Here is a 19,128-nt window from a genome sequence, read left to right as displayed (position 1 = left end):
ACAACAGCCTTACTGGATATCCTGAAAAATGGTGGACAGATCAGGTACATAGGGAACCCTATCATAAATGTTGTCTCATACCGGATGGGGTATCGAAATTTGGTAATTTGATGTTTATACCGGACGGGGTACAGAGACGAACCATTTCACCCTCATATCGGACGGGGTATTGAGGTTTAGTAATTTGACACTTATACCGGATGGAGTATGGGGACGACCCGTTAACTGAAAATGTTAAAGGAAAATGTTCACGCGTTGTGGGAAAATCCCTATGGACTCTCATAGATAATAGTAGGCTGATAAAAGAAAAAATTATTATTCCAACCGATTGCATATAAAATTATAATATGTGCTATATTATTGTCTCTATATATTTTTTTTTGAAAATTTCGTTACAGTAAGTAGACGGTAAATGATTTTATTCATGATAAACGATTTTACTTAATTAAGAGGTTCATTAGTTATTTTTATGATTTCTACCGATCTTTATTTTTGTGTCGGTGAGTAGCGTGATATTCTTACTGAGTTAGTGTAGTTTATTTTTTCATTAATTATTTCAGATCAAGAGGATCAGTATCTAGAACCCGATCCACAAGAAGATTGTGATTAAGACGTTCAGTTGTTTACTTCAATTTATTTCCTTGGTTATTAATTGTTCTTTTAGAAGAGTTATTTCCGTAAACCCTATTTGATAATTTCAGTTATTGTGTAAGGAACGTAAATCTTAACTATTTATTTCGCTTGCACACTAAATTTATAATTTATTTTTTTAAAAATTTTCAGATCCTTATAAAAAAAATAAAAATTATATAGTATGGAATTGCCATAACTTGTTGCATCTGTCTTTTTTTTTCTAAAAAAAAAATTTAATTTAACATGTTAATGACCCTTTAAAGGTAGGGATTATAAAATGATTTAAAAAATTTTATGAAAAATGTCAGCTCTAACAATAATTAAAGAGGAAACTCAAGAGTTTTTTTTTTTAACAAGACGAGAAAGGTACATATGAATATTTAAAATTAAAAAATGAATATAAATTATGTCAACTTAAAAAGTAATTGTATTGTTCTAAGAAAAAAAGAAAAGAAGAAAAAAGAAAGGATGGATGAAACTACAGGGGATGGGAAACGACGTCGTTGAAGGATGAAGGATGAGCTGTAATGCAGGGACTGTCTGCGTCGTCAGCTCTCTTTATTGAATGCAACCACAACCTCACACCACTCTGTTCACATTTGTCGGCTTCTGGCACGCACATCATATGTGGACACATGTTCCTCGAGATCCCAATAAACAAATTATTAAATTATTAAATAAATTATTTAATCTACTATTCCACCAGTCCACTCTTACCTTATAAATTATTTTCATAATATATTTGGAGTTTCAAATAAAATTGTTTCAATTTTATAAAAAAATAAACATGTAACATTAAAAAATTAATTTAATATTTTTTAAAAAAGAAAAAGTCGAATCACAGCCTTTACTCGATTAGCAAAAAATAAAATAAAAAATAAAAAATCTCAAAGGAAAACCCTTCGTCATTTCACCATCCATCTTCTTAATCCACATGTTCACAACTCGGTCTCTCTCATTATCTTCCTGTACCGGCTCAGTCTCTGCTCGTCATCCCTCGACCATCCCTGTAAATCTAAACCCTACCTCTCTCTCTCTCCCTTCTTCCCTCCCTCTGAATACACAGCTACCAAAACCATCATGGACGAATCACTGGCAACAATGCCCTCAATCTGGGCTTCCATGTACAGCTGGTTTACCCCCACCGTCCTCTTCGTCTTCCTCAACTTAATGATCGGCACCATTGCCATCACTTCCAGCTTGGCTTCTCACAAGTCCGGCGGCCAAAAACACCACCAGAACGAAGAGCTTCACCGATCTCCATCTTTGTTGCAGAGAGTCAAGTCAATCAACTTGTACGCCTACAAATCTCAAGATCCCATCTCCGCAGCTTTCCAAAGTTCACCTGAAATCCATACCCATTTCACTGTTCAGCAAACTCCCGAACCAACACCGCCCAATCAACAGTCTTATGTGTATAGATCTCCATCTGTGCTGCAAAGGCTTAAATCCTTCAATCTCTATAATTACATATCTCAAGAACCCACCACCGACATTACTCAAGAAACAGACACCCAGTACACTACCCGAGTAGCAGAGAAGGAAACCGAAGAAGAGGAATTGGGAAAACGAGAGGAAGCAATCAAAGGTGAAGAAGAAGAAGATGATGAAGGAGAAGAAGAAGAAGAAGAAGAAGAAGAAGAAGAAGAAGAAGAAGAAGAAGAAGAAGAAGAACAGAGTCTTGATGAAATATACAGTAAATTGAAGGGTATTCATGTTACGAGATCAAACTCCGATACCCAACCATCTTCAGGGTTGATGCCTCAAAAGCTGCCAAAGAAGATGAAGAAATCTGCAAGCACGAAATCAGCTTTTGCTCATTTTAAGGAAAACGACATCGTTGAAGCTCGAAGACCAGCTACCACGAGAGAAACCAAGCCTAAAAAAATCACAGAAGATGAAGACGATGATGAGGTGGATGCAAGGGCTGATGATTTCATCAACAGGTTCAGACAGCAACTGAAGTTGCAGAGGATTGATTCCATTATGAGGTACAAGGAAATAATCTCTGGAGGTAACGGAAAATGAAAGAAAAGAAAAAACAAGAAAAAAGAAAAGAAAAGAAAAGAAAATTGTTCTTCGCCTTTTTTTTTTTTTTCTTTTTTAAATATATAAATATATATATATATATATTTTTCTGGAAGAGTTGTATGATGATTGTAGATCTGCTACTGGAGTTGTTGACTGGAAGTATGTGTTGAGAAATATTGAGCCCTAATTTTCTGGAACGTTCTTGTTTGATTTTCTGTCTCCCATGGCTCTCGAGCTCTTGTAGGTGTTTTTGCCTCTGGTTCTGCGAGGGTAATTTAGTAATTTGATAATCGCACATCCATGGAAGAACAGTCAATCATGGGGAGAAGCTGCTAAGGCATAAAGTTGCAGAAAGCCATCTTAATGTCGCTAGTAGTGGGTGCTTTTTTCAGTATTTTAAATTTATGTTCATAAAGTTTCTTGACAAGAACTAATCAATTATATTTTGGATAAAAAATGCAGTAAATTAATTTCAATTAAATTAATTGAAATAGTTTTAACTATAAAATCAAAGTAATTAAATTCATAATCCTCTTAAATTTGTGTATTATGTACGATGCGGGTTGGTGTGAAATATGAATTTCCGAAAATAACCCTGCCGATATTTAATGACCAATCACTTTGGCATATGCTTTGATGCTTATCTGCTTAAGCAGATGATGCTTCGTCGTGATGCACGTGGAAAATTTGGGTTTTCAGAACCACCATTCTAATTCCTCTAATTAAATAAATTTTAAATATCATTATAGTCTTATTAATATATTAATAAATTAAATTATAAATATAATTTAATTACTAATAATCCGACATAATTAATAAAATTTTTATCTTTTTTTATTTGTCAACTGAAATAATAAATATTAATTGACTAAGACGAATAAAAATAAGTCACGTTAGACTACTAAAACTCTTTTTTATTAAGATATTTTGCGTTAATCTAATTTTAAAAGAAAATTATCAATTATAAAATATGAATTTGGATCAAGTTATATGTTGTGTGTGTGTTTTTTTTTAAATTAAATTAAAATATAAGTATTAAATTTTTAAATATTATAGTTTTATAATTTTATAATATAGTATAATTATTACTAAAAAATTTATAGATTTAAAAAAAATTTAAATTAAAATTAAAAATTTTACTAGTCGAACAATTTTATTCTAATTTTTTTTTAAAATTATTTAACTGCAGAACTCCGCCCGACCTATAACAATTAATGTCAACCTTCGATTGAATAGGAATGAGTAGCGCGGCAGAGAATGGAGCCTCCGCCTCCCCAAGGAATGACTCGACCGAGTCGGACTCAGGAACGAGTCCAGCTCTCAGGCAAGTCGTTCTTTTCATCAACTGCTATAAAATTTAACCTCGGATTTTCATATTGATGGATTTGAATTGGTAGAGCAATAACAGAATAGAAATATCCTGAATTCGAGATCATTTGTATTCTGATAGTACCTCATTACATTGTTTTTCGAGTGTTAATTTTGCGTGTTTGATTCTCTTCCCTTCATATGTTTAATCCACTTGGGAAAGAACGAATGTGAATTTCTTTTCTGTCCGGTTTGCGTTACTCAGATGGTAAGCGCTCGGGAGTTATAGTAGAGAATAGCCACCGTGAGAAGCTTGTGGGAATATTGCATGAAACGGGTTCAGAGGAGCTTGTTATCATCTGCCATGGATTTCAATCCTCAAAGGTTTGTAATGATTTAAGATATTTTGTTGTGGAATTCATTTCCTAAAGCTCAATGGAACTGCTGGTTGCAATTGCAGTTACTATTATTGGATTCTAGATGTAACTACAATGCTTGTAATCTTTACATTCGAGAATTTAAATGAGGTGATATATTGCTGAAATAGTTCTTATGATAAGGAACGCATCCCCATGGTGTACCTTGCTTCTGCTTTTGAAGGAGAAGGGATTAGTTCTTTCCGCTTTGACTTTGCTGGTAATGGGTAAGCCGATTGATATGAAAGAAATTAGTTTCTCGCAATCCTGATCTTGCAAATTTTGTTTTCTTTGAAACTCATTTTTCATCATCATTGTGTTCCTTGAAGAATATTGCATATTTACAAGCATCCAGTGCTGAAGTATGTCCATATCATTCAGAGGTTTTGCTTCAATGCTGTTGCACTCAATGTTATGCTAAAGCTCGATTGCTGTGGGCAACCTTTATGATTCAGTTCTCTTTTGTCTTTACCTAGTATTTTGTCCCTATCTCCCAGTTATGCCTCTTGTATTGGCCGTACCTGCCAAGTGAGGTTTATGGTTTTGAATCTCATGAAGTGCCTTTAAACACCACTGAAGGACCCATGTCTATTATTAGGTTCTGTCATAAGTTTTGGATAGTCTTGACATGTCAAAACATCATTATTGAGGATATACTATTAAGCAAGATTTTCAAGCTATTGGTATGGACCATATAAAATTTTGAAATGATTGCCATCATTTATTTTAGGAATGCAGTGGAGCGAGTTGAGACGGTTATACCATCCCACATGCTGTCCAATTAGCTTCATTATCATCCATCTTATCCTATGTTGTTTGTACTTGGCATTTTTGGTTCCATACACATGTCAACACAATATGAACCTGGTGTGGGTATGAAATACAAGTTAGGCACTTGATGTGCATCCCCAAAATGTTACTGCGCATAAGAAGGAAAACTTTTATCACCCCGGAGCATTTCACTCATAATGTTGTTGTTTGTTGATTTGTTGAATGCGACAAGAGAGGATGATGGTGGATGTAAATTATCAAGGAAAGGCTTGGATGACCAGGTCAAGTTGAGAAGTTAGATGAGAAGGGAAGGAGGGAGGGAGGGAGGGAGGGAGGAAAAGAAGCTATAGAGGCCCAGAGGCACCAACATAGTGGTGACCACGAAAGACGTGAAGGAAAAGGTGGGATAGGAAATGCTTAGCAGTGGGTTTATGGGAAAGAAGCTAAAGTGCTGGGCAAATGAATTGTACTATAAACGAGTTGGCATGTAGATTGGGACTATGGATTTTTTACTTACTAACCCAAATACTAGAAGACTATGTATAACTGAAATTTGACATAATTGTTTAAAGAATTTAAATAACAAGTGAACTAGATACAGTAAGCCCAAGACATTGTTTTAAATTATAGAATTGTTTTAATTTTTTTTTTCTTTTATGAAACAAGTCAAGTAGCCATATTTAATTTCTGATTTAAATAATTAGAAGCTGTTTTGGTATATTCTTTCCAGGGAAAGTGAAGGCTCATTTCAATATGGTAACTACCGCCGAGAAGCTGAGGATTTGCGTTCCGTGGTTCAACATTTTCGATGGAAGAAACGTGTAGTTAGTGCAATTGTTGGGCACAGTAAAGGTTTGTTAATACATTTATGCATGTGTGTTAGAATGTTTGTTCTCTATTTATTGCGGTTCAAGTAAGATATCAAACTTATAGAGAAAGAAAGAGGTATCTCCATCTTAATAGGTCAATGAGGAGGTGCTGTAGGTTAAAGAAGGCCTTTATTAGAAAATTACTAATTAATTTTTTCCTCTTTGCATTTCTTTTAACTCTATTACCAAATGCTTTAGTAGTTCATGGGTTTGAAGATAATTTAGGATAGGACTATTTTAGAATGGGCATATCTCAATATTATAAGATATTTATGTAACTAATTAGCTTGTTTACAAAATATTAATGGTAGACTTTAGTTTAGGATTTTATTTCTATTTAGTTATAAGCCTTATTTTTTTGTCCTTTGAGGATTATAGCACGCATCTAGTAATATTAGGTTAAAGTGCATATCCTATAACTACATGGGTGATTCATCATAATTTTATTGATTGCTTATGACTAAAATCTGTTGGTATTCTCCCTTAGAGGTTGGTATCTTAAAACTTCCTTTAGATAATCCGACCCGTGGCCTCCAAGGCTTGGATGGTTGTTGGAATGGTTCAAGGCGTCCGCACTCACATCATATACTAGTAACATTTTACAAGTTTATTATGGTTCTAATACAGTCCTAAGTTTTGAAACAAACACTTATTTTGTTTGACAGAAGAGTAATAGATTAACATCACATGTCAATAAATTCTTGCTCTGTCCTGATTGATTTTTCATTGAAGTACTCCTGTAATGCTAATTTGAAAGTATGATTGTTTGTGCTTTATGTTGTCATTGTCTTAAAGATATAGTTATCAGTGCTTTTAAACTGCAGTAAAGGATTCCTGCAGGGGCAAATGTGGCGCTTCTCTATGCTTCTAAGTATAATGATGTACGGACAGTTGTCAACATTTCTGGCCGCTTTTTTTTGGACAGAGGAATTGAAGGTCGTCTGGGTCAAGATTATTTGCAGAGAATTAAGAAAAATGGGTTTATAGATGTGACAAATAGGAAGGGTGAGTGATAAAACTTACCCAATTGTGCAACTGTTGCATAGTCTTTTCTCTCTATTACTGTCCGATTCTTCCTATATTCTGCAGTAATTTACATGACTTTGTAGTAATTTTGTTTAATCAGTTTCCTGCTTTTGTATGGCTCGGCACCTTATCTTTGAAATTGCATGGACGAGTGTTAATGAATCCCAAAGCACTTGGAAATTACATGAACTAATAGCAGAGTTGCTCGCTAACTTCTTTCATTCCCCATGCAGGAAAGTTTCAGTACCGTGTAACTGAAGAAAGTTTGATGGACCGTTTAAATACGGATGCTCATGCAGCATGTCTTTTAATTAACCAAAACTCCAGGTTAGTAGGTGCAATTCACTCTACGGATCTGTTATATTCTTTGGACCATATCTATTTTATGGTGTATGCCACTTGTCAAAGATAATGTGGATTGATATGATCTTTGCAGTTATTGAGATCAAAGAGGCTACGCTTTAATTTTCTTTCTTCAGCTGATCAGGAGCAAGAAAACTTGCCAAGTCACTGCATGGTCATTCTAGTTTCTTTAAGTGCGTTTCATTGCACCTTTGGAGTGTGGAAGCTGAATATTCAGTTTCTAGTACTGTTGACTCTGCATATTAACACTTCTGCTTGCTCATTTATGAATTATGGTAGACACTGAAGCTAATATCTACTCCTAATGGAGATTTTAGGTTGACATTTATGAAAATGAAATTTATCTTAGATATGATCCATTCTTAGATATGGTATCTATCTTCTTAGATATGATACATGATTATCGATTTGGCATTATAGACTCGTGGTGCATCTTGTAATTGTCATGCTGTCAATTACAGGGTGTTGACTGTTCATGGATCCATGGATCAAATTGTAGCAGTCACAGATGCTTTTGAGTTTGCCAAGTTCCTACCGAATCATAAGTTACACATAATACAAGGAGCGGACCATGAATACACTTCACATCAAGGTGAATTAGCTTCAGTTGTACTCGACTTTGTGAAGGCAGATTTTCATGGAGAAGTCACACATGACCAGCTATCATCACGCACCAGAATAGTTAACTCGAGAATCTAATAACTATGAAAATTGTACCAGTTCGGCAATGGAAGAGAATGAACTTGAGAATTACCTCAACAGAAGTAATCAATGCACCAGCACCAAGCCTAAATTTTTTTAATCAAACTCTATATATCTATAGTGTATAAGGTGATTTCTAATTCTATTATGTAAAAGTGAATTAAGCATAAATCTTGAAATTTCCGAATGGTAATTACTATTGTTTAAGTATCAGTTTTGTTTTAAATTTGCCATCAGTTTACTAAATATTTATACAAATATATCTATTCTGTGACTTGAATAGTTAGTTGGAGATGCCAAAAAATATTCTACATTTCAATTTTTCAAGAAAAATATCTAAATTTAGAAAGAAAAAGAAAAATTGTTCTGGGTTCACTGTCACTCACCACCAAGCCTGTGAGAAATCTGGAAGTACTATTTTAAACGTATAGTCAATTAAACCACTTAGATAAATACAGAATTTAACAGATTAAACAAAAACAAAAAAAAAAAAAGTTGGAACAAAATGCAAACACAGCTGCTAAAAGATGTACATATTACATGTTGAACCAGAAAAACTGGTGTCCACAATGCTCAAAATGTGTATCTAATTAGGCTGCAACAGTTTTCTGCTTGACACCAATTTTTCTCCATGATACACTAGGCATAATCTGTTTCGTGTCAACACGATCCTTGAATTGAATGGTGAAGTTTAGGAGTGAATCCAGAAGAGAGTCTGAAAGAAGGTGTGGTTTCAGTCCCAGCTCCATAAGCTTTGTATGCTTTGCATTGTAGTAATGTTCCTCTGCCTCCACCCTTGGGTTGGGCACTGATACAGATTTGACATCAAGTCCAAGCTTCTGTCCCGCTTTGGTGACAATGGCAGCAAGTTCATTCACTGAGAACTGCTCCGTGAATTGATTGAAGACCCGAAATTCTCCAGGCTGTGCAGGGTTTGCAATGGCAAGCTCAACACATTGAACTGTATCTCTTATGTCAAGGTAACCCCTAGTCTGCAATGAAGAGAGTGACAAATTCTAAGTTTGAGAAAAGTTTAAAAACCCAAAAAGCAAAAGCATTTAAGGTTTAAGAACATTGTTAATGAGTATCAGCTACTGCTTCTTTCAGACATCAGGTCCATTTTTATAGGGTCAAAAAGACTGAGTCACAACAGAAAGACAAATTTAATCACTACGTGAATCCCATTTGTTGTTTAAAAGGTCTCAGATGAGTATCAGTCACTGCTTCATTCAGTGCATCAGCTCCAATTTCATAGACTCAAAAAGATTGAGTTGCGACAGGAAGGCAAATTAATCACTGTGTGAATCCTCTATCCACGGGGAAAATGATGAGAAAGTTGATAATGATAATTTATATTTTTTATAGAATGCTGGCATTTTGCCACCCCTTTTTTTTTTGACAGAGTAGTGGTATCCTATAGTGCTGACTAATGTAAACAACTTTACTTGGAGCGGTTTCATGGAACCACATTTTCCCTCACTCACATTCAAAACCCACCTGCCTTCTAATTTATCTACTGAAACCCATCCCGAAACCAAATTGGATGAAGAATATAAATACCCATACTGCCCCAACCATGTATTTAAAAGTACCTGTCTTGCACCCAATCCGACCTGAATTTTGAAAAGAAAATTAATAATAAATGTGTATATAATATATAAAATATATATACACAGACGGAGGAGGTCGATAACATAAAAGTCTGTCAATATCATAACCTGCCCATCCCCAAAAATTTTTAATTCTCAATTTGCCCACTCTGAATACATTTCTAAAGGCGTAATTCAGGGTGGGGAGATTACAGTACCCGCAGAACGGGTTAAATTGTCTGCAGAATGGGTTAAACTGCCTCGTCCCTATTCACAAGTTTCTGTTCTCATGGGGGAAATAGTATCCTCTGTAAGAGAGTTAAGGTGGTATTAAGACAGTCTAGGTGGTTTTCCCATGTACTTTTATTTGGGGCTACTTACCCCAAACAAAAACAAAAAAACAAAAAAAAAAGCCATTAGTTATTCCACGAAAATTTATTGTTGAACCTTAGAGCTCTGCTTAAGGAAGATGAGCTAGTTTGTTCCCCAAAAGTTTGTTATACGTTGACCCTCAAAGGAAACGCCCAAGGCAAGCTAGGACCAATTTTCCAACAAAAGTTTGTCGCAAACCTTATAGCTTTTTCTTGGGAAGGCGAGATTACTTGTTCCACAAAATTGCTGTTGTGACCCTTACTAATTTTTACTCGGGGAGTAAGGATTTATTGTTCTACAGGAACTTTGAGGCACTAGAGGTAGTTACTTAATGGGAGCAAAGACCTTTTGCCTTTTAGAAAAGTTTATCTGGCAGTTTCTTGTTGAAGTTGGTGACAAGTTATAGCCAAGGTTTGCAGTTGGTTTTCGTGAAATGTTCGTAGTTGTTCATGGTGCATACTTTGTTGGTTGAGCTCATCATTGTTTGATTGAGCCACTGTTCAAGTCTTTGTTGGTTGAATTTATTGTAAGGTTTTGGTTGATCTCTTTTGGAGGCATGGATTGTGAGAATTTGATAAGGTTGCTGCAAGCATTTCACAGGATTTCTAAAGTTACGAGATTTTCACTTTTGTTTAAGCTTTTTATTTATTTCAGCTTGAAGGAGAGTGTTAGAAAATAGAAATATTTTCTATGTAGCCTATTAGAGAATAGTAGAGTATTTTCAATGTAGTATTTTCCAATATGGTTAGATGCTATTCTTAATTTTAGGTTTTATTTCTCAAATTTCTGTTTCTTTTTACTTGTTATCCCTATAAATATATAAAAACATATTCCTTTAAAGCAATAACAAGAATAATATTTCAGTTTATTCTCTAGCAATAACCGAAAAACGCCATTTTTCCAGGAAGTTGAGTTTGAGTAAACCCCTTAAAACCTACTTTCCAACGCCCAAAAAAAGATAGATTGAAAGATGAAACAAGTCAAATTGTATGTATTTTCAGAAACAGCAATTTTACCTGGCCTCCTTTCCCATATACCGTAAGTGGGTGGCCAACAGCAGCCTGAACACAGAACCGATTCAATGCGGTACCAAATACTCCATCATAATCAAACCTATTACGGAGTTCTTCATGCATCTCAGTCTCTTCTGTTTTCACTCCATAAACCACTCCCTGATTCAAATCAGTGGCTTTGATTCCCCATGCCTTGCAAGTGAAGGCTATATTATGCGAGTCATGAACCTTGCTAAGATGATAGAAAGAGCTCGCTTGCTTTGGATAAGGCAAAGTATCTGTTCTCCCATTGTGAGTTATAGTTATATATCCCTCCTCAATGTCAATGTTGGGAGTTCCATATTCTCCCATTGTCCCAAGCTTCACCAGATGACACTGCTCTCTGAATTCCTTTATCGCAAAAAGAACATTGAGTGTTCCGATCACATTATTCTTCTGCGTAAACACAGCTCTTGAGCGATCTATCATTGAATAAGGAGCAGATCGTTGTTCCCCAAAATGGACAACAGCATCAGGTTCAAATGACTTGAAGGCTTCTGATAGAAACTCAAAGTCGCAAACATCACCAATATATAGCTCAATAGACTTTCCGGTGATAGACTTCCAACAACGGATGCGATTATGGATGGAGGAAATGGGAGTCAAAGAGTCAAGACCAAGTTGATGGTCAAAGAGACGACGGACAAGGCTATCAACAATGGCAACTTCATATCCTTTGTTGGATAAGTGAAGTGAAGTAGCCCAACCACAATAGCCATCTCCCCCAATGACCATCACCCGCTGGGGCTTGGGATTAGTCGCTCCATTGGAGGACTCATGGGAACCAGAGCTAGCTTGAGTTGCAGCTTCTTGACTTACGCGAAAAGAGGTTCCATGAGCTTTAACACGTCCTCTGGACAACTCCCCTCGTAAGATGAGTTTTTTGATAGGAGATCTGATCGTCTGCAAAGTAAAGGAGGTAGAACATGGTGCCACGATGTAATTCAGTGACTGGGAGTAAGGCTTGCGGCTAGGAGATACTTTTAAGAAACATGAAGTTGAGAGCAAATCTGCCATTCTAATGTTTGCCTCTACTCAACAGTAGGCACATTTACCTGCAAAATCTCAAAATGGTTGGAAAGAAGAAAATCCCCTCAAATGTCCACATAACTACACTTGCAGAGAAATAAACGGAAGATCTCAATTAGCATTTTCCAGGGATCAGTAGCCAGTTTCCTCGGCTGAAAGATAAACATATCAGAGACATTTTTCTTTTTTCTTTTTTTCTTTCCTAATATTCGTATGTATCTGAATTATATGCAGAGATATCCATACATCAGTTAAGCAAAATGAAATAAACAGCCTCTGCGATACATGTCCGATTGTTGAAACAAAATTTCAAACTCCAAGGAGACATTAAAAGAAAAAAGAGGAATCTGAATTCAGATTATCCTGAAATGGTCTGTAATTCTTGAGTCTACGCCGTATAATCTATACGACACTCCACTAACACTATCTTTGAAGTGCAGAGATATCACAAGAATAAGGGAGATACTAACACCAACTTCAAGCTTCAAAAATCATTTGAAGTAATCGCAGAGCACATATAAACTGTGTGTCTGAGGTAAATTTCCCAATTAGTTGAAAAGCTCAGCAAAGAAGCAAGTGCCCTCGCCAAGTGCATCATACATTTAGAAAATAATGAAAGAAATAGATTACCTGTAACGAAGGTTTGGGGGATGAAGCAGACTGTGAGATGAAATGGAAGCAAGGTTGAGGGAGAAGAGTGGTGAAGCGAGTAGCCAAGTGGGGGGTGGTCTTTCCCTTTTCTCTGATCATTGGAAGAATCAGTGAGAAAGATAAAAATGGCATATTCGTTCGTTTCAAAGAGGATCCGAATCCGAAACTGGGAATTACAGGAGCACCCATTTAGAAATTTAGCTTCTTATTGTTTTTTAGGGAAAATTATTAAATAAAAATTTGATCTTTGATGTTTTCTATTCGTTTTAAAAGTAATTTTTTTTTTCATTTAATTAAATTCTAATAATAATAAAAAATATTTTTTTAATTAATTAAATTAATAAACTAATAACAATAAAAAAAATAAATATAATAATGTTATTAATCTATTAATTTAATTAATTATTAATTAAAATTATTCTTTTAATATATTTTTTAAAAAATCAAAATATAACAAAACTAGGTTAATATTTTATATAAAAAAACAAAAAGAAATTAAACATTTAAAACAAACAAAAACTATTAATAATCAAATTGTAACAAACCACAGAGTTTTTTTTAAAAAAACTAAAATCTAATAATTTGTTAAAAAAGATAACCAAAGTGAAAAGTGGAATAATTTTTCTTATAGTTTTAAGAATTTCTCAACCAAAAGAACAAGTCTCTTCTCGCTAGTAACAAGGAACAGCTTGGCCACACACAAGCGAAAGAAAAGAATACATGTTAGTATTATTACATGCTGTTGCAGGAAACTAGTCAAAAAGCAACATGATTTAGGACCAGAAAACACTTAAAAACGATATGAAACGACCAACTGCTATGTCGTTTTTTTCAACTACTAGTGATTTCTTCTCCATCCAGCTGAATCTCAAGTAGCTGAGACTGTAAAGTTGTCCGAAAGCTCCGCCTTCAAGATGCGGGAACCTTTTTTCCGTCCTCGATGAAGAAAATTGCAGTTTCTGGCACCTGAAATAACACATCATAAGCCGAAAATTAATATTGACCTAGAGATGCAGATGAAGAACAATAATGTCCCGACTTTTTTTATTCATATGCTGAAGAAGAACAAAGTGTAAACATAGGTTCGTTGCAAATAAATAACGACTTAACTAAGTAGATTAACGGGAAGAAAATTCTTTCGGAGTACCTGTTTATCTCCTTACTTTTTCCATGCTAATAACAAAATTCATGAATGATTTTCACCACTACCTTGAGCCAGACTAGCTTATAATCTTACAAGGGATACAATGAGTTTCACACAAATACTACCACTACTCAAATAATCAAAACATAAAATGTTTGGCAAGACATGTGAAGATTTGTTGTTCAAACAAGCAACGCAATGACCAGAAGAATATAATTGAGCTTGTTTTCTAAGAAGCTGAATGAGTGGAAACAATTATCCCAACACAATATGTTGGTTTCTACAATTCTTCCTCAGAGTCAAATGAATCATTTTTTTCCTGTAAGGCTAAGCATCAAAACCTTCCTGATACATAAGAAGACTTTCCCAAATCCAGGAAATACTCATCCTAAAAGGATTTTGTTATCTTCCCATGAGGTGTAAAAAGTAAAAATAAAGCTTTTGAATATTTCATGTTATGTTAGCCTACTAGAGAGATCACATGCTCGTTCATTGCAATATTATAAAAAAAAAAAGAACAGAGAATCACAGTATTGTTCCAGATTCATCATTTACATAACAGTGAAACAGAAAGCATAAGAAAAAGATGCTTTACATCAGGCCAGGTATCTGTAATAAATTCCACAACATCGTAGGCTATGTCTCCTTGAACATCAATTTGCTCTTTGTCAGTTGGCCCCTATAAGAAGACAATCAATAAATACAAAACTGTCAGGAAATTACAAACATGATAGTAAGATAATTGACATCAAGAACATGTAAATTCCAATAAACCTTAACAACTGATGCTCCAGTGGCAAATTTCTTTCCGAGCTTTTTAGAAGCATCGCTAAGTTTAATGCCTGAAATGGTATCTTACCATCAGAAACTAACTCCAAATTTTTATTCAGCCAACAGTACAATAAATGTTAAAGGTTCAGATAAATCATATTAACAGCAAATATCTCACCAAATAGATCCAATCCTTTCACAATGGTGATACATTTGCGCTTGTTGCGTACAACCTTTTCAATAACAACTTCCTGTTTTTCCTGTCAAAGAAAAGATAACAACGGAAGGGGTTCATTCGATCCTTAAAGGACAACAAAGCAATACATTCCACAAAAAATGACAGAGAAACCCAAGCTGCAGACAATGAGGTTAGATTCTATAACTCTAATAATTGAGAATGAGCTCATCAAGTTCAATTATCAGAAAATGCTACCATTTACTAGTACAATGGCCTAACCAATATCTCAGGTTTGACTTAGATTAATGAAACTGCAAAACATTCATCAAGTCCCCTTCAGAACATCCAAGGAAAAAAGGAGAGGACAAAAGACTAACTTGAAGAAAGAACTTGTGCTTCATGCATAGCCATACATCCTACAATCACTCCTAGGAAAAGATAGTCAAATTACAAGTCAATCCATTTGACAAACTGAAAGTAAACATCTTAAGTATAAACTAACAAAATCAAATTTCTTTTCAATCTGCATCACTCCAACAGTACCTACATTTATCTGTGGTTATTATAGTCGAATCAATGAAATCAGTGAGAATGTAGAATCTCGCCAGACTATACTAACAACTAAAACATTCAGTTTCCAATTCACTCTTCTCACTTCGAAGAACCAATTACACAAGAAAACAGGAAGGGTAGAGAAACAATCCTCTAAAACCCATTCGCAACTCAAAGCAGGCATAAATGATGCATGACAGGCATAAAAGACTGGCTTCCCACAAAATGAGACTATGTGCATGATAATTAGATTTATATTTATACAGAAAGTTCTTACTTTCTTCTTTATTTTCCCACCAGGAAGACGTTTTACTTCTTCTGGTTTAGATGATTCCCCTGGAATTCAGAAACATGAGAAACATAAGTATAAAAAAACAGATGTTTTCTGCATAAAAGTTATCTTTTCTCGGACACTGTAGTTAAAACATAATTCACCTGACTATTTTTTCTTTAAAAGAAGAAAAAAGGCTGCCAGAAAGAAAAATCAAAATCAATTTCATATTTCTAGCAGTTTATGCTGCGGACAATATCACATAGTATTTACTAATATAGGTTCACTCCTTAAGAGAAAAAAGAAAGTTATCATACCAGGCACCAAAGGATTCAACCCAAAAGCAACATATCTATGAATCAGAAATAAAAATGTCAATAAGGTTCCCGATATCCATATCATTGAGGGTGGAGTGCATTGTAACAAAATACTCAAGAATTGGAATCAATAGTCTCTAATGTATCAAGATGAGAGCAACTGCCCCAAAAAAGTTTCTTTTTTTTTCTCTACAACTGACCCACAAAATACACAAGAACGAGATTGAGAAGTGTTTTCCTCTATTTACAGGTACCGGACCATGCTAAGATAATGATTCCCGTAATCATGTTTTCTAGTAACTGTTAAACTGTCAATATGCCAACATCAACACACAAGTAGATCTAGCCTATTTTGTCTAGTTGCCTACTCTCTTCCAATCTAGTTTGGATCCTAAAGAAAGATGACTAGAAGATGTTTAACTTGTCTTAAAATGTTGGGTCTTGTAAGATATAGAGTTTACAAGCTCTTCAACAATAGCTCTCCAAAAATGTTCTTCGAAGAGCTTTTAAGTTATTCAACTTATAAACTATTTTTTATGTACCAAACACATAATGAATTTAAAATGTTTTCAGGAAGCTTATAAACTCATGTCAATTAAAAAAAAATAACATAAACAAAACATTCTCTTAATGAAAGAAGTACATGATTCTATACCTAAGGAGTTTCTAGCTTAATCTTTCTGCCATCCCTGCTTGGTTGCCCCCCTGAGGAAAATGATTGTGCAAAAATGTGACTACCATAGCTATCAATAAGGTCAACCATAAGGACAGATTTGCAATTCCTAACTTTAAGGATGCTTAATAACTTAGTCGGATGCAATTAGATTTCCAACACAAATCTTTGTGGTGGCATCATGAGATGAATGTTAGACTGATTGGAGAATCATCATAAAGTCTCAAGGTGAATTATTCAGCTAGTTGAGTATGTCATTTAGTCTTTCTAATGTTTATACGCCTTTTGGGAGAAGAATGACCCATTCACATCTTACAACATGTCATTAATGCTCTCCTTGTGGTACAAGGCGGTGAAAGTATTATTCCATTACCATTCCATGAGTCAGAATTTAGACAATCTGACGTGGATTTTAAAGGTTTTTATGGAGGGCAAAACTTATAGCATTCTTAAGGAATGTTCCTTCCTTTTGCCTCATGAACCCTTTTAAATTTCTGATAAATCTGTAGTTGTGAAGAATCCAAATAAGTCGTTTGCTATTTCTTATAAATTTATGTGATAAAGTGTTGCATCATTATCAAACAAATTGCTTATGAATAAACTATTGATCTTTTCTCATTGAATTGAGTGTCTAACAACATTGAAATTGTGACTGTAATAACTTTGTACTTGTGGTTGTTGAAATCCTACTAACTATAGATTGGATTTATCTTTTGTTTTTTTCTATTTCTAAACCCTATTATGGGGTGCTACATCAGATATTTTGAGTAAAGATATATTACCACTGCTGATGGAAGTTTGTCCTTATTAGATGAAATGATTGTCTAAATTCAAGCACTTCATAAACAACTGAAGAGAAATTGCTCATGATGGATCCACATTCACATGATCACTTTGTCCAGGATTCCTCATCTGAGTCAAACTCATCAACAAGTGGAGAATGAAGCAGGTCTATCCAGCGTAGTTTTTACTAATATAGGTTTACTAGAAGAATAACTATATTTTAGCAGAATGTTTATAGTTACTACATCTTTTTTAGATTTTATTTCTTATTTATTTAGTACCCTTTTATTGTTGTATCTTATATAAGAATTCAAATAGTTTAGATTATAGGTTATATGCTCACTATAAATACCCTTTTTTAAATAAATGCTCACTATAAATACATGGATGATTCTTCATTATTTTGAAGGCCACTTATGAATAAACCCTATTAATATTGAATTGCGTGCCTAATTAGTTGCTGCAACTCTATGGATGTGGTTACCCATAGCTATGATCGTTGATTGGATTATCTTTCTTTCTATTACCCTAGTAGTGATGCTGCTGTCTACATCAGATTACTACAGACTGCAAAGCAAACTTGACAATCTTAACAAAGCAAGCGAACACTCCGCCAAAAAAGAAGGAAAGGAAACAGAATCAGTCGACTACCTGATTGAGCAGAAGAAGCTGCCCCATCAGCACCTGAAGAGATCCCAATCGATTGGAGCTGGTCAGAAACCTTCTCAGTTGCCTTTTCATTTGCCTCTGAACATAAAAGAGCCAAAATAATACTCAATATACAACAGAAAGAAAATGTGGTAAATAAGGAAAACCAAAGAAATCCATTGTCACAAACAAAGGTCATCATGTAAGAACGTATGCGGCCATAAAAATCAGATAGGAAAATGGTTAAAGGGTTTTGTACCTTTGAGGAGATCTGGATAGAGGTCAGGGGCGTTCTTGAGCAACCAAGGCTTGCATTTCTCGAAATCAGGACCAAATTCACAGTACTCTGCGGGAAGAGAGCATGCAGGACAATATAAAACCTTTACAGGTTGGGGTTTCGCTGCCATTGAAGCACTATCTAGATTCTCTGTATTTTTAGATTTATGAATTGCGTGATCGAGAAAACAGACTTATTATCAGATATATGTATACATATACATATGTATATATATATCTTCTCCGTGCCCTATGAATGGCTGTCTCTCGTATGGCACCGAACTGGGATTCGAGGGCTGAGACAGGGATTCTGATTTTGGGAAAGTGGGAGAAACGGTACTTTTTCATTTTCGTTTTTTTGTTAAAAACAAAAAGAACAAGAACAAGGCCGAGAGTTGCAGATGCCTATCTATGGGCCTGGGCCGGGGCCCATAATCCTCCAAGAGAGTTGGATAGAATGGAAACTGGGCCTAATTCGTTTTAACAGTAATTTTTTAAAAATAAAAATTAAATAATTACTATTTATTACATCCAATTTCTTTTCTTCATTATTATGAAATAACTGTTGGGTAAAAATAGAATAATGGTGTTGTTTATTTAATATAGAATAAGGGCATGTTTGGTTTATCAAAAGGAAATAAAACTAAAATAGAATAAAAATTTAGATGAAAAGAAGTAAAATTTTCAAGTGTCACCCACAACA

The 19,128-nt window shown here is 34.7% G+C and overlaps 4 protein-coding genes across 8 annotated transcripts; 2 read left to right on the top strand and 2 right to left on the bottom strand.

Moving 5' to 3' along the window:
* The first annotated feature begins 1,530 nt into the window (after nucleotides 1–1,530).
* On the top strand, nucleotides 1,531–2,861 carry LOC110822076 (bromodomain protein (DUF761)). Its single transcript, XM_022052083.2, has one exon. It carries the CDS (start codon nucleotides 1,714–1,716, stop codon nucleotides 2,659–2,661), a length of 948 nt encoding a protein of 315 aa, XP_021907775.1. The 5' UTR covers nucleotides 1,531–1,713; the 3' UTR covers nucleotides 2,662–2,861.
* Nucleotides 2,862–2,901: 40 nt separating this feature from the next.
* LOC110822078 (alpha/beta-Hydrolases superfamily protein) lies at nucleotides 2,902–8,332 on the top strand. Of its 5 annotated transcripts, XR_015813039.1 has the most exons (9): nucleotides 2,902–3,039; nucleotides 3,854–3,988; nucleotides 4,238–4,356; nucleotides 4,533–4,615; nucleotides 5,890–6,011; nucleotides 6,869–7,033; nucleotides 7,288–7,381; nucleotides 7,491–7,590; nucleotides 7,879–8,018. XR_015813039.1 is itself a non-coding variant. In XM_088206843.1 (8 exons), exons 2-8 carry the CDS (start codon nucleotides 3,922–3,924, stop codon nucleotides 8,114–8,116), a joined length of 888 nt encoding a protein of 295 aa, XP_088062969.1. In that variant the 5' UTR covers nucleotides 2,902–3,039; nucleotides 3,854–3,921; the 3' UTR covers nucleotides 8,117–8,332. The 5 variants fall into 5 exon arrangements, 3 of the variants coding, with proteins under 3 accessions (XP_088062969.1, XP_088062972.1, XP_088062970.1); XR_015813038.1 differs by having other exon boundaries at nucleotides 7,288–7,590; XM_088206843.1 differs by lacking the exon at nucleotides 7,491–7,590 and having other exon boundaries at nucleotides 7,879–8,332.
* Nucleotides 8,333–8,516: 184 nt separating this feature from the next.
* Nucleotides 8,517–12,969, bottom strand: SQD1 (sulfoquinovosyldiacylglycerol 1). Its single transcript, XM_022052055.2, has 3 exons — nucleotides 12,792–12,969; nucleotides 11,097–12,187; nucleotides 8,517–9,111 (listed from the first exon to the last, which is right to left on the bottom strand). Exons 2-3 carry the CDS (start codon nucleotides 12,147–12,149, stop codon nucleotides 8,710–8,712), a joined length of 1,455 nt encoding a protein of 484 aa, XP_021907747.2. The 5' UTR covers nucleotides 12,150–12,187; nucleotides 12,792–12,969; the 3' UTR covers nucleotides 8,517–8,709.
* Nucleotides 12,970–13,416: 447 nt separating this feature from the next.
* On the bottom strand, nucleotides 13,417–18,776 carry LOC110822027 (Translation initiation factor SUI1 family protein). The gene is made up of 7 exons (XM_022052031.2): nucleotides 18,409–18,776; nucleotides 18,153–18,248; nucleotides 15,735–15,793; nucleotides 14,906–14,987; nucleotides 14,731–14,798; nucleotides 14,552–14,635; nucleotides 13,417–13,778 (listed from the first exon to the last, which is right to left on the bottom strand). Exons 1-7 carry the CDS (start codon nucleotides 18,554–18,556, stop codon nucleotides 13,722–13,724), a joined length of 594 nt encoding a protein of 197 aa, XP_021907723.1. The 5' UTR covers nucleotides 18,557–18,776; the 3' UTR covers nucleotides 13,417–13,721.
* Between the last annotated feature and the right edge of the window lie 352 nt (nucleotides 18,777–19,128).

Source organism: Carica papaya, chromosome 7 (assembly GCF_054855325.1).
Source record: "Carica papaya isolate Zhongbai chromosome 7, ASM5485532v1, whole genome shotgun sequence".
Taxonomy (NCBI): Eukaryota; Viridiplantae; Streptophyta; class Magnoliopsida; order Brassicales; family Caricaceae; genus Carica; species Carica papaya.
The sequence above is the reverse complement of the archived record's forward strand: the minus strand, read 5'-3'. Positions and strand labels throughout refer to the sequence as shown.